The 25578-nt window shown below is 42.0% G+C and overlaps 3 protein-coding genes across 6 annotated transcripts; 2 read left to right on the forward strand and 1 right to left on the reverse strand.

Annotated features, from left to right (window-relative positions):
* Positions 1-8736: 8736 nt before the first annotated feature.
* On the forward strand, positions 8737-14577 carry FAM136A (family with sequence similarity 136 member A). Of its 3 annotated transcripts, none has more exons than XM_060169616.1 (4): positions 8772-8909; positions 9555-9734; positions 9833-9973; positions 12959-14577. In XM_060169616.1, the coding sequence occupies exons 3-4, from the start codon at positions 9839-9841 to the stop codon at positions 13145-13147; spliced, it is 324 nt and encodes a 107-aa protein (XP_060025599.1). In that variant the 5' UTR covers positions 8772-8909; positions 9555-9734; positions 9833-9838; the 3' UTR covers positions 13148-14577. The 3 variants fall into 3 exon arrangements, with proteins under 3 accessions (XP_060025598.1, XP_060025599.1, XP_060025601.1); XM_060169618.1 differs by having other exon boundaries at positions 8872-8909; positions 9615-9734; XM_060169615.1 differs by lacking the exon at positions 9555-9734 and having other exon boundaries at positions 8737-8909.
* LOC132531654 (non-histone chromosomal protein HMG-14-like) lies at positions 11571-11927 on the reverse strand. Its single transcript, XM_060169619.1, has one exon. It carries the CDS (start codon positions 11925-11927, stop codon positions 11622-11624), a length of 306 nt encoding a protein of 101 aa, XP_060025602.1. The 3' UTR covers positions 11571-11621.
* Positions 14578-15924: 1347 nt separating the features above from the next.
* Positions 15925-25182, forward strand: SNRPG (small nuclear ribonucleoprotein polypeptide G). Of its 2 annotated transcripts, none has more exons than XM_060168489.1 (3): positions 15925-16055; positions 20131-20255; positions 24997-25182. In XM_060168489.1, coding segments are annotated over exons 1-3 (177 nt in total). In that variant the 5' UTR covers positions 15925-16054; the 3' UTR covers positions 25048-25182. The 2 variants fall into 2 exon arrangements, with proteins under 2 accessions (XP_060024472.1, XP_060024471.1); XM_060168488.1 differs by lacking the exon at positions 15925-16055 and adding an exon at positions 18889-19243.
* The last annotated feature ends 396 nt before the right edge of the window (positions 25183-25578 follow it).

The following is a 25578-nucleotide window of genomic DNA, read 5'->3' on the forward strand; positions in this document are numbered from 1 at the left end:
ATTATGACGGAATAGTATAGATGCTGTACTGTAGATGCTCTGGATTCTGTTTAAAAATGTTTTGGAAGGGCTTCCCTGGTGGCGCAGTGGTTGCGAGTCCGCCTGCCGATGCAGGGGACACAGGTTCGTGCCCCGGTCCGGGAGGATCCCACATGCCGTGGAGCGGCTGGGCCTGTGAGCCATGGCCGCTGGGCCTGCGCATCCGGAGCCTGTGCTCCGCAACGGGAGAGGCCACAAAAGTGAGAGGCCCACGTACCGCAAAAAAAAAAAAAAAAAAAGTTTTGGAAATAAAATTTTAGAGGGAAAGGGAAAGAAATAAAGACTTTAATAAAAGAATTTAAATTCTAACGTTGCAATGAATATTAAAATGGTGTTTCATAAACCTTTTTTGTGATTATATTTTTTTTAATTGAGGTATAGTCGGTTTACAAAGTTTCAGGTGTACAGCAAAATGATTCAGTTTTATATATGTACATATGTATATGTATATATATATACACACACATATATATGTATACATATGTATATTCTTTTTCAGATTCTTTTCCATTATAAGTTATTATAAGGTATTGAATTTAGTTCCCTGTGCTATACAGTAGGTCCTTGTTGTTTATCTATTTTACATATAGTAGTGTGTATATGTTAATCCCATATTCCCAATTTATCCCTCCCCATTTCCCTTTTGATAACCATAAGTTTGCTTTTCTATGTCTGTGAAAACATTTAGAAATGTTTTCTAAATAAGTTCATTTGTATCATTTTTTTAGATTCCACATGTAAGTGATATCATATGATCTTTGTCTGACTTACTTCACTTAGTATGATAATCTCTAGGTCCATCCATGTTGCTGCAAATAGCATTATTTCATTCTTTTTTATGGCTGAGTAATATTCCATTGCATATATGTACCACATCTTTATCCATTCATCTGTCAATGGACATTTAGGTTGCTTCCATGTCTTGGCTATTGTAAACAGTGCTGCAGTGAACATTGGGGTGCATGTATCTTTTTGAATTAGAGTTTTCATCTTTTCTGGGTATATGCACAGGAGTGGGATTGCTGGATCATATGGTAACACTATTTTTAGTTTTTTAAGGACCCTTCATACTGTTCTCCATAGTGGCTGCACCAATTTACATTCCTAACAGGGTAGGAGGGTTCTCTTTTCTCCACACCCTCTGCAGAATTTATTATTTAGAGACTTTTGGATGATGGCCATTCTGACCAGTGTGTGGTAGTACCTCATTGTAGCTTTGATTTGCATTTCTCTAATAATTAGTGATGTTGAGCATCTTTCCCTGTGCCTGTTGGCCATCTGTATGTCTTTTTTGGAGAAAAGTTTATTTAGATCTTCTGCCCATTTTTTGATTATGTTGTTTGTTTTTTTGATATTGAGCTGTATAAACTGTTTATATATTTTGGAAATTAAGCCCTTGTCAGTCACATCATTTGCAAATATTTTCTCCCATTCTGTAGGTTGTCTTTCTGTTTCGTTTATGGTTTCCTTTACTGTGCAAAAGCTTTTAAGTTTAATTAGGTCCCTTTTATTTATTTTTGCTTTTGTTTCCATTACTCTAGGAGATGGATCCAAAAAACTATTGCTGCAATTTGTGTCACAGAGTGTTCTGCCTATGTCCAGTTTTCCCGGTGCCACTTGTTAAAGAGACTGTCTTTTCTCCATTGTATATTCTTGCTTCCTTTGTCATAGATTAATTGACCATAGGTGCGTGGGTTTATCTCTGGGCTTTCTACCCAGTTCTATTGATCTATATTTCTGTTTTTGTGCCAGTACCATACTGTTTTCATTACTGTGGCTTTGTAATACAGTGTCCCCTACATATGAACAAGTTCTGTTCCAATTTGTTCATAAGTCCAACAAAGTTAGCCTAGGTACCCAACTAACACAATTGTCTATTTAGTACTGTACTATCTATGATAGGTTTATAATACTTTTCACACAAATAATATATAAAAAACAAACACAAATAAAGAAATCTTTTTTTTTTTCAGTACGTGGGCCTCTCACTGTTGTGGCCTCTCCCGTTGCGGAGCACAAGCTCCGGATGCGCAGGTTCAGCGGCCATGGCTCACGGGCCTAGCTGCTCCGCGGCATGTGGGATCCTCCCGGACCGGGGCACGAACCCGTGTCCCCTGCATCGGCAGGCAGACTCTCAACCACTGCGCCACCAGGGAAGCCCCAAGAAAACACTTTTAATCTCACAGTACAGCACCTTGAAAAATACGGTAGTATAGTACAGGGGCTGGCATCAAGAGAACAGGGAAGAAGAGTTACTGACTGGCGGAGGGAGACGGGGTGGGAGATGGTAGAGCTGAGGGATCGTCAGCAAGAGGAGATGGAGGGCAAGGTGCAATTTCACTCATGCCTGACGTTGATGGCACAGGTTCTGGTTCCTTGCTGGAACCTGTACTGTACTACCGTATTTTTCAAGGTGCTGTACTGTGAGATTAAAAGTGTTTTCTTGGGGCTACTCTTCGTTGTGGTGCGTGGGCTTCTCATTGCAGTGGCTTCTCTTGTTGCAGAGCACAGGCTCTAGACCCGTGGGCTCAGTTGTTGCGGCGCATGGGCTTAGCTGCTCCACGGCATGTGGAATCTTCCCGGACCAGGGCTCAAACCCGTGTCCCCTGCACTGGCAGGCGGATTCTTAACCCCTGCGCCACCAGGGAAGCCCCCACATTTTGTAAAAGATGTAATAGCAGTGGGTCCACACTTACCGCAGCTGTCACGCCACTCCCCCACCATCCCTGGCAGATGGGACAACTAATAAACCCACTTTTAAATTTTAGACTAGAGAGGCCAATAGGAGTAGAATAAAATGTGTAGGTTTCGGAGTCTATCAGATCTTATTAGAGTCTCCTTTCCACTGTTTTAGCTGTGTGAACTTAGACAATTTACTTGACTTTTAAACCTGCTTCCTGGACAATGTGGATTTTAACCTGAGCCCAGTGACCCCAGAAAACAGTGAAGATTAAGATATCCTCACACCCTTTGTGTTCCAAAACAGCACACTGCAAGGAACCACCCTTCCCTATGAGACTTTTGTAAGAGTTGCAGATGTCTTCCTTGTTTACTTATGACAGGACACACACAGCCTCCAAATTCCCATTCTTTGCTTTATAAACCGTTAGCTGAACTGTTTGTCCCTACCGATCAGTCAGAATAAGACGCTTGTTAACCAAACTTTTTGTTAAGCTTTTCTGACGTCTCCAGCTCCCTGAACTTTCATCCACCCTCAGCCTGAACCAGCATACAGCCGCCTTAAAGGATCCCTCCCAGAAATTAAGCTAGCCTCAGGGTAAAACAATCTCTGATCTACTATCTAATCTCACCATCCCTTCATCCCACTTTCTCACACCTGGTTCTCTCTAGCTTTGTTTCCTGCTCTGTAGAAGGAAAACTCTTTTTACCTAACTCTGGAGAGATTTGCACATCTTTAAAGTAGTCCCCCTCCCCCATTACAATAATCATTTTGAACTAAGTTTTCTCCTTACTAAGTCTGGATTTGTTTTTTACTTGACACTCCTTTGTTGAATGAGGATAACAGTATGTCTGGCGCATAGTATGTGCTCAATAAATGGAAGATGCTATTATTATTACTGAAGATAACATCCCAAATGAGAAAGATGAGGCCCCACTCAGCTCCCAGCTTGGGTCCAGCTCCAGGGCCCATCCTTCCCACCACTAAGGCTCAGGAGAGCATGGCCCAGACAATGGGGGGAAGCCATGTTTGGACTCTGTCATTTTAAAATTGTATGGAAAACACTGGACTGAGTCAGAAAAATCTATTTCTACTCTTTTCTGACAGTCACCTACTGTGTGACCATGTGAAACCCCTTTGTCTTTTGAGGACCCAGTTTCATGAGAGCTTTGGTTTGGATCAAGAGTTTTCAAACTGTATCCCACAGCACCCTAGGGCTCCACAGAGAGGCCCTGGTGTTCCACATGTTGTGTGAGAATTCTAATTTTTAAAATGTGTTTAGATACTTTCTCAGCTATTCTTCAAAAAAACACCTGCTCAAGTATATTCTATGTCCTATTTTAACCCACAAGACATCACAAGGGCATTATCTTGTGCTACCAGGTTAACTAGCTTTAGTCCAGGCTCAAGTTAAAGCTTCTCCTGACACCTCCCCTTAATGGAAGACCATCCTGAGTTTGAAAAAAGAGCTGTTGGAAAGGACCACCATGTGTAACTACTCATCTAGTAAAATCAAAGTTGCCTTGATTCTGTACAAGTAAAGCAAAACCAAAACTCACACTGGATGCTGAGACTGCTATAAGGATGAAATATCATTCATAACCTTGAGCAAAACAACCTCATTGTTCTAAAGCTGTGCTGTCCAATAGAACTTTCTGCGATGATAGAAACACTCTATGCCTATATACTCTAGTCACATTTGCCTAGTGAACCCTTGAACTGTGGCTAATGTGACCAAGAAGCTGAATTTTAAAAATTTATTTTAATTTAAATTCAAATAACCACACGTGGCCGGTGGTTATCTAGATAGCCTATTTACAATAAATGAATCTTTGAGGGACTTCCCTGGTGGCACAGTGGTTAAGAATCCGCCTACTAATGCAGGGGACATGGGTTCGATCCCTGGTCCTGGAAGATCCCACATGCTGCAGAGCAACTAAGCCCGTGCGCCACAACTACTGAGCCTGCGCTCTAGAGCCCGCGAGCCACAGCTGCTGAGCCCACGTGCCACAACTACTGAAGCCTGTGCGCCTAGAGTCCGTGCTCCTCAACAAGAGAAGCCACCACAATAAAAAGTCTGCGCACCACAAAGGAGAGTATTCCTGAAGACAGGAATAAAAACACAGACCTACTAGAGAATGGACTTGAGGATATGGGGAGGGGGAAGGGTAAGCTGTGACAAAGCGAGAGAGAGGCATGGACATATATACACTACCAAACTTAAGGTAGATAGCTAGTGGGAAGCAGCCGCATAGCACAGGGAGATCAGCTCGGTGCTTTGTGACCGCCTGGATGGGTGGGATAGGGAAGGTGGGAGGGAGGGAGACGCAAGAGGGAAGAGATATGGGAACATATGTATATGTGTAACTGATTCACTTTGTTATAAAGCAGAAACTAACAACCAAAAAAAAAAAAAAAGAGGGAAGTTTTTTTTTTAAAAAAAAGAATACCTTCATGATCTTGGAGTTGAGAAAAAATTTTTAAAGATGACACAAAAGAAATTAACTATAAAGGGCAAAATTATAAATAAGACTAAATTCAAGTTAAGAACTTCTTCCAATTTTAAAGTGAAAAGGCAAGTCACCAAATAGGAGAAAATATTTATAACACCTATAGCTGACAAAAAGCCCATTACAAAAATATATAAATATATTCTACAAACCAAGAAGTAAAAGGCCACTCAATCGGAAGATGTGCAAAAGATTTAAACAGGGTCAATTGTAGTAGCCCAGGCAAATAATAATAATATTAATAATGATGGTGGCTTTATCTAGGGTGATAACAGTAGGGTAGAGAGATGTGAATAGATTCAAGAGATATTTACATGGTAGAATATTTATAATCATAAAACATTTGCTTTATTTTATGTTTAATTTTATTTATATATATATATAACTGTTCAATCAAAGCTTCAAATGTATTTTAATAAAAATTACTGTGACTTCCCAAAAGTTAAATTCCTCATTCTACAGAAGGTGGTATTCTTTGTGTGAGAGTTTTCTTTTCCTCAGCAGACTTGTTAACCTACCAAGGAATAGAATATCATGACTAGAAAGTGATAACATAAGAATTATTTTTTGAATTATCAGTTTGATGCATAGAGGTTCATCCAGAGCTCTTTTTTTTGTTTGTTTGTTTTTGCAGTACGCGGGCCTCTCACTGTTGTGGCCTCTCCCGTTGCGGAGCACAGGCTCCGGACACACAGGCTCGGCGGCCATGGCTCACGGGACCAGCCACTCTGCGGCATGTGGGATCTTTCCGGACCGGGGCACGAACCCGTGTCCCCTGCATCAGCAGGCGGACTCTCAACCACTGCGCCACCAGGGAAGCCTCCGGAGCTCTTTAACCTAGGTTGGCCAGAAGGGTTTCTGGCTGTCACCCATTGCTAACGTGAAGTTCAGTCAAGGTGACAGCAATGAGCAAATTTCACTTCCTCCTATCATCCCAGTGTCCCAGGGCCCCCTTTATCCCACCCATATCTGAATGTAAGAAAGAGTCTTGGCCTATCTATTGCCATTGTTTTTCTCTGGCAGAGTGGCTGGGAGTATTTCGGACGCTGTTGGGCCACAACCAGGGTCTGAGAGCAGAGCGTCACATGCAGGGGAGGTAGAAAGGGAATCAAGATTATACAACTGACCATCCAGGACCCTGAAAGGGCTCAGACTTGTTTCCAGTGAGTCAACCAAGACTGGACCACACAAGATCTCAAATCCTGAAACCTCGTTTCCTACTCCCAAAGCACCAGGAAAATAACACAAACAAGGTATCTGAGCTTCCTAAAATGAGATTAATCTGCTTCCACCATGTAGGTTTCCAAAGCCAAATGAAGTCAGGAATCATTTTTCATAAATATACTAAAGAACCATTCATTTCATATACACAAACTAGTAAGGCTGCATTACTCAAGGACTTTTAAATTCATTTTAGTGTGATTAACTGGGCTCCTAAAAGTAGGACTTGTTGGAGAGATTCAATAGGACATTTTAGAAATAAGGGGGAAAGGTGAGATATTTCAGATTGTTCTATAACAAAGAAAGTAAGAACTCTCCATGGAATATGGAAACATAAGTATAAACATTGTCAGTCATAACAGAGATTTCCTACTTCACAGTAGGAAAGTTAGCTTATGCAGGTTGGAAGTCTAGCTCCACCGATTCTAGCTTCTAAATATGCAACCTTTGGCAAATGGCTTCACCTCCCTAGACCTCAGTTTTCTGCCCTAAGCAGGAGAAAAGTGGATAATAAAGTTCTCACCTCATAGGATTGTTGTGGGTATTAAATGAGATAACCCATATAAAGAACTTAAAACAAAGGCTGGTACATTCAGTAATAGCCGGGGTCATTCTAATTCCAGAGGCTGCTGGTAGCCGCCTCCAGACTGGCTTGAAGTGTAAAGGATGTTTCAGATGCTGAACAGTGGTTTCCAGGAAGTTACCAGTCCCTGGGCTAGAGAAGGGCCTGATGCTTGAAGTCTTTGGGCTGAGTCAAGCGGCCCACTGCCCTCAAACCAGAGTTCTGCTGCCATCTAGTGTCCGGTGGCAGCAAATGCCTAAATTCCAAAGTCAAGGTCCCTTTCCTTATGTCCCTCACTCTCTACTCCAGGTTCCAAGTCAGCAAAACCACTTGGCTTCCCCAAAGCTTCACGCTGTTTCACACTCTGTTTTGTTCAGGCAGCTTCCCGTGCCTGGTATGGCATTCTCTTCACCGTCTCGTGTGCCAGGCAAAAACACCCACTTGTCATATCCTCTAAGGAAGCTTTCCTGAGACACTTGGACTGCTCACTTAGTTCTTGCCAGCCGCCGTCACCCCGTATTAGCACATCTCTTCCAACACTACCTGTCTGCCCCCTTCACCCTCACCAAGGCTCCCCTGTGGACCCTCGCCCCTACCACAGTGCCTTGTGCCTAGCACGCACCAGCTACAGTTGTCCCTTGGTATCCGCGGGGGGTTGGTTACAGGACCCACTAAAAGTCCTGACACCAACACTCAAGTATCGTAGTCGGCCCTCCATATCTGCGGATGCGGAACCCAGGGATACCGAGGGACGACTGCATGTGTTTAATCAATGAATACATAGGACAGTAAAGTAGGAGGTGGAGTTGGGCATTCCTGATAGAACTGCCAGGAGCTCAGAAACAGCCCACTGTTACTGGCGTATAAATGCTTCATTGTCGATTGAATATCTGTAGCCCCTGCGTTGCTCCTTTGAGGTTAATAATTTCTCATTAGAAATAAATGCATAAACATACATCTACCAACAACCCAACAGTTCCACTTCTAGATATTTACCCAAGAGAAATGGACATCTACGTCTACAAAAGACTTGCTCAAGGATGTTCATATAGTCACCACTTTATTCAGAATAGCTAATAACTGGGAAAGACCCAAATGTCCATCAACAGAGGAATGGAAAAACAAATTTCTGTATGTCCATTCAATGGAATACTATTCAGCAGCAAAAAGGAACTGAAGATAAGGCTCAATCTCAAAAGCGTTATGTTAGGTGAAGAAGCCAAACCCCCCAAAAAAGTACATAGGAATGATTTATAAATTCTAGAAAGAGAAAGTGTAATCTGTCGTGATAGAAAGCGGATCAGTGGTTGCCTGGGGTCTGGAGTGGGGAGATCGGTAGGGAATGGGGGGGGATTGACTGGGAAAAGGCAAGGTTTGTTAAAACACACCAAGGTATTTACATCTAAGATCTGCGCACTTATCTGTTATGTTAATTATATTAAATATTTTTTCACTTTTTTTCAGCAGAGATTGGCACAACATTGTAAATACTTCAATTTTAAAAAATAAATACATAAGAGGGACGGAGGGAGGTAGAGGGAAAAATGCAGTCTCGGCGATTGTACTGCCGGCGGCGGTGGGCGGACCAGGTGAAGAAGGCCGAGAGGTGGGCGGGGACTACGGGTGGGGGCCGGAGAGCGCGGGCAGAAGGTAGCCGCCGGACATGCAGTTGCTCCTCTAGGACGCTAGGAGACGGCGTGGGCCCGGAAAGGGCTCGCCGGGGTGACCCGGGAAGAGGTGGCGAGGGGGCGGGCTCGTGCCCGGGAGTCCATGTGGGCGCCGGCGCGGCACGGAGCAGCGCCGTGTCGCCATGGCGGAGCTGCAGCAGCTCCGGGTGCAGGAGGCGGTGGACTCTATGGTGAAGTGTCTGGAGAGAGAGAACATCCGGAAGATGCAGGTAGCGGGTCGGGGCCCACCCGGGGGGAGCCAAGGCGGTCCGGGATTCCTGGCCCCTTCCTGCAGCCGTCGCACGATCCCCAGCGCCACTGCCTCCTTCCCCGCAGACCCGGGTCGGGGTGTCCCTGGGGTCGTCGCGGCGTGCTCGGAAACTCGGCTCACCCTCAGACAGAACTTCTGGAGCTTCGGCTGAGCGGATGAAATCTGTGCTCCCTCGCCATGCGCAATGCCGTCTGCCCCCAAGGCCAGGCCGGGGGAGGGGGTGTCCCCGGGGCAGGGTTAAGAAGCCCCTGGTGCAAGGTGGTCAGCCTCCCCGACCTTCCCCACTTGCGCGGCCCCTTCTGCAGGTGAGCAGCCAGAGGCCCGGAAAGAGCACAGCCAGGGTGAAAGACCGGAAAGGGGACTGCGCTCGGCCTCCTCAATGGCCAGGTCATGCCCGGTTCTGTTGCACCGAACCTGGCACCACACAGCGCTGGCTTATGTGCTGTTCCGCTTTCATCTCCTAAATGTTTTGTGGCTGCTGGTCCAGCTTCCCTAACCGGATTGTGGGTTTCCCTTGTAAAGGTGCCCCTGGAGTCAGTGGACCAGTTGCTCCCTGGTGGAATGTAGGTTACTAGATTGCTGACCTCTGAACCCTGTGGTTTAGGCACCAGGTTTTCAGAGCTTGGCTTCATCTGACCCTCCACCACCTTCCCTGTCCACCCAGCCTTCGATTCAACAAGTGCCAATGAGCTAGCGGCAAGGAGGCTGTGAAACACTGCGCTAGGCACCGAGGATAATGTTCCTGTTCGTGGTTTTAAGGTCCTGATGGCTATTCTAAGGAGAGGTGCGGGTATGATGCTTCTCCTAGCCTCTGTTGCACTCCGTGGTCATCTCTGTCCCGGAGGCTTTACTACCTAACCTTCCTCTGCCCTCCCCCCACAGGGCCTCATGTTCCGGTGCAGCGCCGGCTGTTGTGAGGACAGCCAGGCGTCCATGCAGCAAGTGCACCAGTGCATTGAGCGCTGCCATGCACCTCTGGCTCAAGCCCAGGCCCTGGTGACCAACGAGTTGGAGAAGTTCCAGGTGAGGAATTCCAAACAGATGACTCTAGCCCTTGATGTTACTCTTTTGCAGATGACAAGCATTTGTTCAAAACTCTTAGCTTTAGTGTCTTGGTTCTGTGTTAACATTTGTGACAGTCCTATGGCCAACTACTCTTTACACAGTTTCAAATTTTGGAAAAAGTCCAGGAGATTGAGTGCTGTAAAAATTTCCCATAGAAACAATGTAAAAGGGAGTTAACCAAGGGAGTTCATGACCAAGAGCATTATGTTTTTTCCCCCATAAGTATCAAATACATATGTATACTGTACAGTATAAAGCTTTCGAAAACATATTAATTCATTCTTACAACAGCAGAATCCCCAGGAAAGTGGAATGGGCCAGTCTTTAAAGCGTACAGATTAGAACGAGATCCTGCCGTCATTTTGTGGATATACCCACCCAGGATGCTCCTACTTGCTACACCCAGGGGGCAGCTCCTGTGTCACTAAAGAGCGGCCATTTATATGAAGAATTATTATTGTTGACTCACAAGCCTCTTTGAGGTCACTAAGAGCCCCCCTACAGTATCCCTCTCTGGAGCAAAGGGTATCCACAACTTCCTTTTACTCCCTTCCTCTGGATATACTTTCCTGGAACTTGGGGAAGCAGGGCCCACCTCTGAACCAGTTTTCATAGCCTGGGATTCTGTTCAAATGGAAAAATTATATCTAATGTGGTACATTTTTACATTCTATATAAAATTCTTCACTATAAAAGAATAACTTCTCCAAGATCATGAACTTCAGGGGGTTTCTTGGTGTTTGACACCTTATTGTACAGATAGGGTCTTTCAAAATTTGATTCTTGAATTACTGTACAACTTTCTTCTTCCATTCACTTTTTTTTTCTTTCATAATTGAGATTTTGGTTGTTTTGAGGATCAGTACACAGACATTTCAATTTGTACACAATTCTCAACATACATACCAAAAACCTAAAAAATCATGTAGTTGTGATTCTTTTCTGAACAGTTATTCCAGTGACTTTCCAGCTTAAAATTTGGGGGCAAATTTTCCTTCACAGGATATCAAGTACCAATATCTTCAAATATTGATATGCTGTTACATCGTAAGTCCCACTAATTCACAATTTAATATCACATACACTACATACTCAAATTGTCAGTCGTTCACAGCACATTAACAGTTACTAGAAGAACTGGACTACCACGACCAAAGATGTTACAGAGTGCACAAAATTCTGCCCAGGAGAGCCAAGATCAAGGGGTGAGTGGTTTGCTTTAGGAAACAATTCTACCAAAAACAACGTGGGAAGAGAAGTAATTTAAAGTGTTTAAGACATTAAATGCACAAGTGACTCCAAACTGCCATTTAGTATGCTTTGTGTTATAGGATAGAAAAGCTACACCCAAGACAATCAAAGCCTCCCATATTCAATATCCCACTATTTTCTGGTTGCACCAAAAAATAAACAACCAGCAAATGATTTCACCTCTGAAAAAAAAGCATTTACACTTAAAAAATGGGATGAGGTGGGATTCCTTCCTTTTTAAAAATGTTTCTAGAGCTACTAAAAAACTTGCATTTACAAAATAGTTGATAAAAATATTCCTCTGGATTGTACAAGAAGGGAAACGGGGACCCCTGATAGGACCAGGTGTGTGATATTAATCAGACTTGGCTTCTTTCTCTCCTGCTTCATCAGAAGCTGGGCTCTCCTCATTTTTTGTTTCTCCATTTTCTGCAGGTAAGTCTTCTTTAGTCTCTTGGTGAGCCACTTCAGCCTGTTTTCCCTTTGCTCCCCTTTTCCCTTTTGTTTGCACTTTTTTGTCGGAAGATTTATCCTTTCCTGCCGCCTTTTTTGGCTTCGTTTCCACTTTTGCAGGAGCCGGTTTAGCTGACAACCTTGCCGATCTCCTCTTGGGCTCCTCCTTCGCCGCCCCCTCGGCGGAGCTGCCCTTCCTCTTAGGCATCGTCGCGGCGGGGCGGGCGCGCGCCGAGAGCCTTCGCGAAGCTGGGTTGCCTGGTCGCTGCCGCTCCCGCCGCCCGAGCTGCTGGGACCCCTTCCATTCACTTTTCACTGCTCCAATCAGACTTACTTTTCCACTGTGCCAGAACCACTCTTGCCAATCCCTTCCATGGGAGTGGTCATTTCTCATTCTTCATCTTACTCAACCTACCTGCATCATTGACACAGTGGATTACTCTCCCCCTCCTTAAAAATCTGTACTCAGTTGGCCACCAGGATAGGATGGCTCACTCTCCTGGTTTTCCACCTCTCTCCCTCTCTCCTTTCTTGTTCTCATTTACTGTTTTTTTCCCTCTCCAACCTCTGAAGAGCACTGGAGTGCCCAGGGCTGTCCTTGGATCCTTTTTCTTTTCAATCTAGTTCTCTAGTCTCAGAGCAAATATCATCTATATGCTGACAACACCTACATTCATATCTTTAGACCAGCTTTACTCCTGATCTCCAGATTCATGTATCCAACTGTTTCCCCCAACATCTCCACTTATTTATTTTGTTTGTCTCTCTCCCCTCACTGGAATATCAGTTCAATGAAGGCAAGAACTTAATCTGTTTTACTCATTGCTGTATTCCCCAACATTAGAAGAGTCCCTAGCACATAGTAGATGCTCAATAAATATTCGTTGAATTGAGTATTTTTCTGTAGCAAGTACAGACCTTATAAAATCAAGGTGTTTGAAAGTCTATAGTTGAGTAACATTAGCCTCTAGTTCCTTCTCACCTCCTGGAAGGGGCTTCTGTACAATTTATTCTATTATTCACCTGCCTTCTAGTGACGCTTTCCCTGGGCCCTCGTGGTGCCACCCTCTGTTTCAATCAGGACAATCCTGGTTAATTGCACGATAGTGTCACTTAATTGATCAAGATAACCCATGTAATACGTAGAAAAATACGTAGCACAGAGCCTGGCACGTGATAAGCATTTGGTAAATAAAGTCCAGCCTTTCAGTTCCTCTACCCTTTTCCCTCTTGCCGCAGGACCGCCTGGCCCGGTGCACTATGCATTGCAACGACAAAGCCAAAGATTCAATTGATGCAGGGAGTAAAGAGCTTCAGGTGAAGCGGCAGCTGGAGAGTTGCGTGACCACGTGTGTGGATGACCACATGAACCTCATCCCAACCATGACCAAGAAGATGAAGGAGTCTCTCTCATCCATTGGGAAGTAGATGTCTGCTATTGGCCATCAGGGCTGAAGGCAGGAGTCTATTTAAGAAGAGAAATGGGGATTTGGGTTTTCTAAGGAAGGTTTATGAATGAGGAAATTAAGGATGGCAGCAAGTTTAAGGCCTATATCACTTGCCTCTGGACACTGGTTCCTTTGTGTTTGAAACCTAGAAAGTGAAAAAACCTGGTGCTAAAATTGGGGTCAGAGATAGCACAGGAGAGTTTTTGTGATCCTGAATTTCACGTGGCAAGTGCTTTTCCTGGCAACAGGGAGCCTCCCTTGTACCAAACCAGAGCCCTCCAAGGTACCAGATTCTCTTAGTACACAGATACCAACAGGCTGGCAGGTTCATCTGACCTGCTTATGAGCTGGTGGAGTGTGAGGAGAGGTGTTTCTGTTTGTTGCCAACCTCCTGTTTACCAGAAGGATCACTACAACGTTTCCCACAAACTGGAAATAAAACAAAATCCATGAGGTCACTAACTTAGAAGGGGAAAGGGGGCTTCTGGGGATTTGTTTTGCGTGGTTTTGTTTTATATACAAGCGCATGAAGCTACTTTAAGATGTAGAGTTGGGAGAGGTAGTTTCGATAAAAACTTTGAAAGGGTCCTTGCGGATATTCATTTCTGGCCGTCAGGACGTGGATGCGCATTTCTTAAAATTCTCACACATGACATCTTTCAGCCTGGAGACCCTGCAAAAATATAAGAAGCGCTATCACAATGGCAGGGTAAGCAAACCTTCCCTCTGACTGGCAGCCATGATGAGCCCTGAGGCTGTCAGCAGCAGAGTCAGCCGAGTGACAAGACAATCTTGCAGTGACACTCACCCTTGAAGGGAAAGGGGATTTTGATTGTGCTATATGCTAGTATTCGAGAATGAACAGTGAAAGAGGAATTGTTAGCTGCTTAATTAAGAGAGTTATGAAGTACTGGCTTTGGAAAAATCTGGTTTTCATAAAACAAAATAGAATGAAAGCCTACACCCAGTATTGCTTACTTTGCCCCCTGTGATAACAGAGCTGTGTTGAAACAATCCCTTGGCAACACGAAGGTCAAAGGAGAAAAAGTAAGCAACTCGGGCAAGCTGTGACTCCTTTAGAGCAAAAAAAGGGACAGCCCTCCGTTACCAAATACTACTTTTGCGACGTGCGTTGTTCTTGCCCCAGTTCTGGCACCTTATCGTTTTATTAAGGACCTTGTGTTTTTACCAACTTATTACTTGAAATGATAATATAGCCTGTCTGTTTGCTGTTTCAAGACTGTGATATATTTTCCTAGTGGTTTGGTTTTAAAAATACATAAGACTTAATTTTTCTTCCACTATTGTGTTTCTTTCCTTATATCTGGCCAGTGAATATATAACTTTGTCAGGATGCTTCTCTTTGTAATGTGTGAAATAAATTTAAGAGGTCCAGGGGAGTGAAAATTAGCTATATGTTATGGTTCGGATGCTTGTAAATGGGAAGAACTTTGAGGGCATGCTAGGGCACTACAAATTGAAGTCTGTTAATGTAAAAAGACAGAAACTATAAGGCTGAAAAAGAAATTCAATATCCACATCAGGTCTCTAGCTTCAACTAAACACAACAAAAACTGGAAAAGACAGGCAGTTATGACCCCTCTAAAGAAAATGCAATGCCTGGGATTTTGAGTACCAAGAGAGTACAAAATAGATGATGAGTTTAAGACTTTACTGTCACTGGTATTTAAATAGAGTCATTCCTGAACATCAGGAATGAACTGAATCTTGTAGAACCATCCCCTACTTAAAATCACTAATGCTTTTCTATTTTGGCCTAAGTCTTCTATAATCCCAATTGTATCTGATTCGTAAATGTAGATGCACTTATTTTGGATAACTTAACTAGGAACAAGTCAGAGACCACTGTTTACACCTGCACTCTTGACTTGAAAATCAATACCTCGTATTAGAGATCATTTGTGTGCTGCACTTCACGTTTTATACAGACAATGTATGTTAAGTGGGGGTTTGGAGGTATTGTTAACAAGCATTGCAGGACCGACCATGGGGAATACACTTCTGGGCTCTAGATTCAAAGTCTTGGAAATTGAGGCCCAATCACCCTCTCTTATGGGGCAGAGGTCACTCGCTAACTGAGCTGTTACCAGAACCCTAGACTTAGCATGACATTCTCCTGTGGGAGTATAGGCAAACCTCCGAGATACTGCAGGTTCTGTTGGAGACCACCACAGTGAAGCAAATGTCTCGATAAAGCAAGTCACACATGAATTATTTGGTATGATCACAGATCACCATAACAAATGCGATGAAAAAGTTTTAAATACTGTAAGAATTACCAAAATGACACAGATACACCAAGTGAACAAATGCTGTTGGAAAAAGAAAAAATGGCACCAAGAGATTTGTTAGACTCAGGGTTGCCACAAACCTTCTTTCTGTTTAAAACAAAAACAAAAACGCTGTATCTGCAAAGCACAACAAAGGGCAGCGCAATACATGGACATATCCCCACACATGCAAAGAAATATTAGGGGCCCACTCCTCTAGAGCTTATTTTCATTTGGTAGATATGAATAAGATACATGTTGCAACCCACAAAGACACGGCATTAACCAGGTTCCTTCCGAAGCTAGAGGCGCACCCCGATTTTACAGACGGGAAAGAACGGGGCTCCCGAAGGTCCCATCCCTCCGTCCTGGCCAATCGCTGGCGGCGCAATCGACACTCTCAGGCCTTCCCTAAGTATCGCGAGGTGAAACGGGAAAGCGGCCGACAATCAATTGGCTAACGGGATGAGTGACGTCAGACGCAAAGCGCCGGGCCTACTGCTGGAGCGAGAGCGACGATTCGAGTTCTGTTTGGAGGCGTCTTTGAGCTCCTCGAGTAGACATCATGAGCAAAGCTCACCCTCCGGAGTTGAAGAAGTAAGTATGTGTGAGGGCCGTGCCCAAATGGCAGCTTATTTGTGTGCCTCGGGTTCCTTAGGTCCTCCGCCATTCCCGAGAGTGCGCCTGGCGTGCGTCTTCTGGTCCGTGGCCGACGAGATGCGGGCCGGTGTCCCGCGCTTCGGGGCCTAAGACCCGCTGAGACGTAGCATTTCGGCCCGGTGGGCAAGGTTACCAGAGGCAGCAAGGCGCCTCCGCCCGCCGAGTTGCATCCCAGGCCCGAGCTCCAGGCCCCGTCTCCCGCACGCTCTCGCTCGTTACTTGAACATTTCGAATGCTACCCTTTGTTGAACATCTTGAGTAGCATCATGTTCTAGATAAGGTGGCTGGAGAGTAATTCTGTAAGGAACTAAGGAGATGGGTGGAATGGAAGTGTTTGATAGTATCTGAGGAATCAAAAGCCGCCTTAATCTTAGAGTGTGTTTGTAGCTGTTTCTTTGAGCTTTAACTTAGAAATCACATTCCTTTTTCTTGTTTTCTTGTTCTTAGGTTAAACTTGAGTGTCGTGTGATATCTTGCTGTGTGAAAATATTCATTTTTTCTAATTAGAGAAGGGTAGGTTGTTTGGGGGGCGGGGGTGGGGTTTGAACCCAGTAAAGTCAACTCAAAGTAGGATATTCCTATTTTAGATAAGGCCCATTTTAAAGTTTTAGCGTCCTCAAACACTCTTGGTTGAACTTAGCATGGGCCATGTTTCCTAAGTAACTTCTCTGTCTTGTTTAGTTGGATAGCACAAAGGATGGAAAATTGGTCCAAGGATCAGTTTGTGAGGCAGCCAGCTATCTGGTCTGCCATGTGTACCGTTCATTTATTATCAGCCCCATAAAGAAGCCAGGCTTAAGGGAAAGTTCATATTTAATGATTTTACACTTAAATGCACATTTGTATTGAAGCCATCTTTTGTGCAAAAACTCGTGTGTATTTTAGTTGGATCTGTTATAAATTTAAGACAATTATTAAATAAGCCTAACATTAAGAAAAAATATTATTGCTGTGAAAATGCTTGTCCAAGTTATCCTCTTATTGGTGAACTGGTAAAATCTTACATGTCCTCTGGCTTCATCAGGAACTGGTGAAATGGTAATTATTTTTTAACAGAAGGACCATTCTCTATTTGTAAGGTTTCCTTTTTGATTCTTAAGACATTATTTGAGAATTTCAGAGGATGAAACTAGTTTTTATACCTTTCTCTTCTTATCTCTAGATTTCATGAATTGTGAAATCCTGGCAGGTCTGCCTCCAAAATGACTTAATTTTTTTCTTCCTTTAATTTCTCACAAATAACCATCTTTTACACTTTTATACCATCCTCCTGGTTTAGCATAACTCAGTGGTTCTTAACTGAGGGGATGGGAGTCTGGTTCTTTCAGCATCTAGTAGGAAGAGGCCAGGGTTGCTGCTAAAACTTTCTACAATGCACTGGATATCATGCAACAACAGAATTATCGGGCCCCAGATTTCAGTATGCTGAGGTTGAGATACCCTGGCCTAACCAAATTCTTAGTCCTGCTCTTAAAAGTCAATGCCAGGGACTTCCCTGGTGGCGCAGTGGTTAAGAATCCACCTGCCAATGCAGAGGACACAGGTTCGAGCCCTCGCCTGGGAAGATCCCACATGCCCGGGGCAACTAAGCCCATGTGCCACAACTACTGAGCCTGCGTGCCACAACTGCTGAAGCCCACGTGCCTAGAGCCTGTGCTCCACAACAAGAGAAGCCACCGCAATGAGAAGCCCCTGCACCGCAACGAAGAGTAGGCCCCACTCACCCCAACTAGAGAGAGCCCGCTCACAGCAACAAAGACCCAATACAGCCAAAAATAAATAAATTAATTAATTAAAAAAAGTCAATGCCAGAGTAGTCTTTTTTTTTTTCTTCCAGTTTTTTTGAGATATAATTGACATACAGCACTGTGTAAGTTTAAGGTGTATAGCATAATGATTTGGCTTACACGTGCCACAGTAGTCTTGCCATTGGCTGGTTCTGCTGCAATAACTTATTGCTGTATACATAACAAAGTCCAGATTTCTTGACCCAACATTCAGGCTCCTCCATCAGAAATCCAGGCACCAAATATTACACACACTAACATTTGAGTGCTGTGTTCTCCAGCCAAACTGAACCATTTGATTTTGCTCAAACTTTTTCACTGCTGTGACTTTGGAAATTTTACTTAACCTTTCTGAGCCTCAGTTCCCCATCTATTAAATGCTGATACTTATTATTAATTTGTATGTATGTAATTTATAAAAGCCATCATAGGATTAAATAAGCTCATGTGTGTTATATTTGTTTTATATAACATATCCTATTAAAATAGATTATTTTATATATCATACTATATCTTTTTATTTGTAAAAACCTATCTTCTTACACCTTCTGTCAGCCCCTTTCTCTTATTTATCTTTGAATTCTCCCATGATTTATATTAAAATTGAATGAAATTTCATATTTTTTAGGCTATAACTGGAAGAGGTAAAAACTGGTTTGACTACATGTCTTCATATTCTCATACTACCCTGCTGAGATGGAATTTTCTTGTTTAATTCAGATTATTTAAAACTTCAAAATATGCATTTATTTTGCTAAAGCGTAATTATGTGTTGAAGACTATCCTGAACACTTAAGATTGATGTTTAATATTAAATAAAACAACACTACGTATTGTCTCAAATATAAAATAAAATAAAATACCTATTGGATTGGGTATAGTTTGATTACCTTCTGGTTTCTTCACAACTTTGTTTGGTTTTGGAAATAACTAAAAATATAACCAAATCTTTGTTTTTCTGTTATGGTTGTAAAATCCTGTCATTGAAAGTTAGGTCAGTATTGAACAACAAGAATGGTTTGTAATTCACATCAGTATAAAGATGCAATTTAATGTACATTAATATATTGTAAATCCATTCCATTTTTGTTTATCTTCCCTTCCCAAATCACATTGCTCGGTTAGTATAAGTACTAACTGTGGTAGCCCATCACTCTCTCATCCTTTACCACAGTACAGTTTTTACTCTTTTAAATTTCATTATTCCTATTGTGTATATTTTAACAGATTATCCTGACTATACCTACTTTAGTGCTTACTTGTGCTTAAATTTTTTTAATTAGTTACATAATCTTTACCCCTTTTGCTTTTTCAGATTTATGGACAAGAAGTTATCATGTAAGTCTTTTTGGTTTTTTATTTTCGGGCCTTTTTTTTTTAATATTAAATTCCTTTTTACATGTGCCTTGGCGGTATATAATGTTTGAAGGAGCAACATTATAAAAATTCAAAGCACACAGAACCTCTAATTCATATCCATTAATTAAGCAGGTTTATCAAAATTCTAACTAGACAGTTTTATTTACTTAATTTCTGATACTTAGGAAGTTTCACAGTACTTTAGACTCTTCATTATTTCATATAAGCCCTCTCTCACTTTGATAAAATTAACAGTATTTTCTATTTGAAAACTTAACGTTTTTCCTTTAAACAAAGGACAGACAAGGACTAAAATCTAACCTGTACAGTACTCGAAGTATATAGGGATTAAGACCATGGCTTTAGGGGCGAGCAGCCTTCAGTTTGAATTCCAGCTGTACCCCACAGTAACTGTATAATCTTGAACCAGTTATTTAAAAATGCTATACTTCAGTTCCTTCATAAAAAGTCAGGATAATTCTACTTCATAGGATTCTTATAAGTTTAAATGTGGAAGTAAATGTAAACTGTTTAGCCCAGTGCTTGGCATATAGTAAAGATAGTAGATTATACATCTCAAATACCTGGGTTTTATCTCACCTAGTTTTTTTAATTTATTTGGTTGCTCTGGGTCTTTAGTTGTGGTGGATGGGCTCCTTAGTTGCAGCAGGCAAACTCTTAGTCGTGGCATGCACGTGGAATCTGGTTTCCTGACCAGGGATCAAACCTGGGCCCCCTACATTGGGAGCGCAAAGTCTTAACCACTGTGCCACCAGGGAAATCCCGATCTCACCTAATTTTTAATGAATAGTTTAGTTGATAATTAATGGTCAGTTTTATTAAAATGTCTTTTTCCCTTTACACAGTGAAATTAAATGGTGGCAGACATGTCCAAGGAATATTGAGGGGATTTGATCCCTTTATGAATCTTGTGATAGATGAATGTGTGGAGATGGCAACTAGTGGGCAACAGAACAATATTGGAATGGTGGTAAGTAAAGACACAAGATTTCTCTTAAGAGATTTCATTTTTCTTTTGGAATAAGCATTAACGTCCCTTCTATCAAACTCTTGGGTTAGACTGAAGTTAGGCAAATTTCAGGCAAGATTAGACATTCCATCTCCCTTTTAGTTTAATTTAATGACAGTTATTCAATTGTGATAATATCCCAGTTACCTTTAGGTTAGATCCGAATCTTACACAGAACCCACTGAGGTCCTTAGACTTGAAATGGGTGTTAGAAATCATTTTTGAGCTTTATTCTATAATAGAGACACATACTTGTTCCTTCATTAGAGCAGTAGTTCTCAATCTTAGTTGTATTTTAGAATCAAATTAGTCTGGGATGCAGCCTAGAGTTTTTTAAAGTTCCCCAGATGAAATGGTACAGATGAACTTATTTGCAAAGCAGAAATAGAGACAAAGATGTAGAGAACAAATTTATGATTACGGGGGCCGGCAGGCAGGGGTGATTTGGGAGATTGGGATTGACATAAAAAAAGCACTGTGTGTAAAATAGATAACTAATGAGAACCTACTGTATAGCACAGGGAACTCAATACTCTGTAATGGCCTCTATGGGAAAAGAATCTAAAAAGAGTGGATATATGTATATGTATAACAGATTCACTTTGCTGTACAGCAGAAACTAACACAACATTGTAAACCAACCATACTCCAATAAAAAAAATTTTTTTTAAAGTTCCCCAGGTGATTCTAATGTAAGGCAAAGATTAACCAGTGATTGAGAGCATTTACAATCAGTCATTGAGGAGTTTTTTTAAAAGCAAGCAAACAAAAATTATGCCTAGAGTCCACCTCAGAGCAATTGAAACTGTATCTCTAAGGGTGGTGCTCTCTTTTTTTGTTAAAAGATATTGTGTAATTTTAACGTGTAGTGAGGATTATTGCTTATCAAACTTTAACATGCCATGAATTCCCAGAAAATCTTGTTAAAATGCAGATCCTAATTCAATAGGTATGGGATGGAACCTGAGATTTTGCATTTCTAACAAGTGCCCATTTGATGCAGATCTGCCAGGTCACAGATCACACTTTTGGGATTTAATTGTATATATAATTAACCTAGATTTTCTGGTTTATCGCACTCAAAAAGTAGTCAAGGTAAAAGTTGCAAGGGATACAATGACAGCCATTCACATGGAAGAAAACAGGAGGAAAACAGATGCTGACTTCTTAATCATAGGAGCAAACGTTTCTGCATTCAATAGGCCATAGTGGTATGACTACTGAAGAAGAGTTGTTGATGTTTGTCAACAAGACCCAGACTTTGAATTCCACTCTGCCCAACACAGGATAGTATACCCAGTAAGTGTTAAGTCTGAGTTACCTGGGCAAGGTGAATCAGACAACTTAGCTTTAGCAAATCATTGAGCATGTAGACCTCTAAGAGGTGGTAAGAGTTCCTAATCATTAGCCATGATTTTGCCTCACTTTTTAAAGTTTGAGCAGTAAAAGGGTATAATTTTTTAATCACCCTTTCCAAGGCTTGTGTTATTGCTTATTTCAAGTGTATTTCCATTACTGCATTTTGAAAAGCAAATCAGTAGTCAGGGTTAGAGAAACAACTTGGAATCTCTAGCTATGAGACTCCCCGCCCGCCCCCACACGTTTCATGTAAACCTGCCTTCTTTCCAGGTACAGTCTCCTTGAGCTTCTGTTAAAAATGAATAAAAGTATGGGCAAATCATTAGCAGCAGTTTCTTATAAAACAGTTTTAAAATACCCCAAGATTTCCCCCTAGCCATTCCTTTTACAGATTAGGAAATCTTCATTCTAATAGAGGGTAGATTAGGATTTTGGTTCATATCTGAACAAATTTGCTAAAAAAGGATTCAAGAAGGAATTGACATCTAAAGTTCTTAACTTGGGAAGATAACTTTTTAGAGAATGTGTGGCACTTCTCGAAATTTTTATCAGCGAAGGAATTGAGCCTAGATCATGGATCTTTCTCGTAATTTTCTCCCTAAATTTTGATGGGCTTAATTTTCTTTACACGGAAATTGGTTAAAAGCAGTGTCCTCCCAAGTCATTCAAATAATGAGCACCTACTTACCATGTTAGGCAGTCTGCTCCTCCACCTATGATGGGGTTGTGTGACTAAAAATTAAAGTCTTGTGTTAGTAGGTGCTAATTCTTGTGGCTGAGTTCACTTTGAAAATGAAATAATGATAATATATCAATTGTCTTTAAAACAACAGTCTAAAGAAAATGGAAGGATGGCTTTTCTAAGGAAAAGAGGGGAAACCAGTTACAGTTCTGTTTTTTCACAAGTTGTTTGGCTAAGGAGACAGTTACTTTGGCATCATTATTCCCTTGTCCAATCAGTGACCCATTGAGGCCATTGAAATTACTTAATAGTATTAAATTAAGAATAGTATGAAGAATGTGTGTATTCTGAAGGGGGTGGGGTAATTTGTTTGGGGAATCTGTCAGGTGGATAATTACATAACAGTGTCTCGACTAGCCTCTTATCTTTTGAGACATCCCCAGAGTAGTCAGTAGCATCAACTCTGTCTTATTTCCTAAAGATTCTACTCCACTCCAAGGTTCCCCTAAGAATGTAGTAACAATTGTGTCTTTTTTTGATGCTACATATTTCAGGTGATCAGGCTCTGTGCTTCTGTAGCTCCATATTATGTTTGTATTCTTTATTAGGCAGTTGTGCCCTTGCAGGAGACTTTAAAAGCCTGAGCAACACTTTGCCAAAACTTAGTATTGAAGCCCAACAAAGGAGCAATACGGAATTCGGGTTCCAGTTTGATTTGGAGAATGGGGCCTCGAGCACAGTGGGGAAAGAGGTAGAGCACTGCACAACAGAGGTGTTCACGACAAACCTTAACTGTGTATTATGTGAGAAGGCAAAGAAGTGTGTGATACCATTTTAGAAAATGTTGATGAAAGTAGTGGTTTTGTTTTTTAATGATGGCAAAAAGGAAAAGCCCACAGATCTGAGAATCTTAGTTACCTGAAATAACTTCTCTCCACCACCCTCCACGTCTAGGGAAAGTGTCAGAAAGGGACAAATTTAGGAGGGAGCTAGGAAAGAAGCCTACTTGTTTTTCATGCTTTTGTCAATGAGATGTGATGGTCATCATCTGTTGCACATAAGCCAGCAGTTTAAAACTCTTGAGAACTAGGTAATCATGTTGTTTAGCTTTCTTCTTTTCCTAACTTGTAAGAAGAGTAAGAGTCTGTAGTTTCCTTCAATCCCCATTGTCATTTTCAGGGCCTTGTTCTCTTTAATGCAGCTCTTTAATTCTTTGCCACCTTCTCACCATACTCATTGCTGTTTGTCTCTGCCAGGCTCCAAGACACTTGCCCACCTGTCACGTTCCTTTCCAGTCTGTCAGCTGCGGTAATCACGTGGAGGTTCATTTGTTTACTTAACAGTACTTGCTGAACCTTTTGTGTGTCTGCCACAGCTTAGGCACTGGGGATGGTGCACCAAGCAAAGTCCCTGCCTCATAGAAATGACACTGGAATGAGGAAGATAGTGAAAAATAGTGTATGTAGTAAATAAAGCAAGTAGAATGAGAGGAGAAAAGAACCAGTTACAGCGATAGTAAATAATAGTGTATGTAGTGAATAAAGCAAGTAGAATGAGAGGAGAAAAGAACAAGTTACAGCTATTTTTACACCACCTGCCTACAAGCATAGCTCCACTTTGATCTTACTCAGAATGCCTCCATTTCTAATAAATCGTTCCACATCCCTCATCCCACTCCTGTCCTTTTCACCTATCCAGTCTACTTGAACTGATCTGTGATTGCATTGCCTACAGTCCACCAGGCGCTCCTTGTTTTCATAGTCCCCTTCCAGTTTGACTTATTTTTCTATCCCTCTTTACCAGCCATTGCCAGCCATTTCACCTATGCTGTCATGAGTATCCTGGCTTATCTTTTATAGAATGGCTACTATATCAGGCACTGTGCCCGTGGGGCCTTTTCTTTATAACTTTTCTTCCTGCCTCTAAGTCTCCCCCACCCCCATTCTCTTATATACGCTTTTGCCAAAACATTCCCCCAGCTCTGAAACTGTCACTGGTTCATTGTTGGTTTCATGATGCTTTCCAAACACTTTTAAGATTGGTGTTTGAGGCCTTTTAAGATTAGGTGCGAACTGTCTTTGTTTACCACTTCCTTCCATAACCGTTTACTTTATTCAGATTAGATTTTTCCTTATTCCCTTACACTTTTTCATCTCAGTTCTGTCTAGAATTTCCTATCTTCCTGTCAAAATTGTACCCAATTTTCAAGACCCAGCTAAAATGTCATCTTCAGAAATCCTCCTTTTTCCAACTTTCATCCTGGTTTGTTCCCTCAATGATCTTATACCCCTAAACTGATTGATGTATTCTACTGTACCTATTTTTCCCACTAACTTATGGATCCCTTAGGGGCAGGGATGGGCATGTTCATTTGAGTCCTGCAGTTTAAGTGAAATGGGTCATTGGAGACTGGTCTCAAAAAGGTACTTGTTAGCCTTCGATCTAGATGTGCATCTCATTATGAAGGGCTTAGTGGCTTCATGTCATTATTAAAAGACTGGAATTATTTTGTGTTCCTGTGACCAGGAAAAAAGCCTCACAAACTGACATTTAATAACCGAAAAACCATTAATGATTTGATGAAATCAAATCATTTTAATCATCATTGATATGTCTGTTAAATGAATTGTGTTCTTTTCAAATTCATTTTCTCTTTCTTAGGTAATACGAGGAAATAGTATCATCATGTTAGAAGCTTTGGAACGAGTATGAACAATGGCTGTCTTCACCAGAGAAATCAACTGCTTCCACATGTCCTCTCTCCACATTCTACTATGATGAAAATTGGGTCGTGTACATTTTCTTACTGAACTTTTTTGTTAAATAAACTTCTGTAATAGTCAAAAATGCTTTCTCAGCTGTTCTGAACATAGAAGATTTGCTCTTATTCTGATTTTTTTCTATCATGACCTGTTCCTGGTTGTGACTGATTTGTTCACGGGTGTTGTTTTTTGTTTTTTCTGTTTTTTGGGGGGGTTTTTTGGCCATGCTGGGTCTTCGTAGTTGCATGCAGGCTTTCTCTAGTTGCAGTGAGCGGGGGCTATTCTTTGTTGCGGTGCACAGGCTTCTCATTATGGTGGCTTCTCTCGTTGCAGAGCACAGGCTCTAGACGCTCGGGCTTCAGCAGTTGTGGCGCACGGGCTTAGCTCTACAGCATGTGCTATCTTCCTGGACCAGGGATCAAACCCCCGTCCCCTGCATTAGCAGGCGGGTGCTCATCCACTAGAAGTCCCTGAGGTTTTT

This window comes from Lagenorhynchus albirostris, chromosome 13, assembly GCF_949774975.1.
Source record: "Lagenorhynchus albirostris chromosome 13, mLagAlb1.1, whole genome shotgun sequence".
NCBI lineage: Eukaryota > Metazoa > Chordata > Mammalia > Artiodactyla > Delphinidae > Lagenorhynchus > Lagenorhynchus albirostris.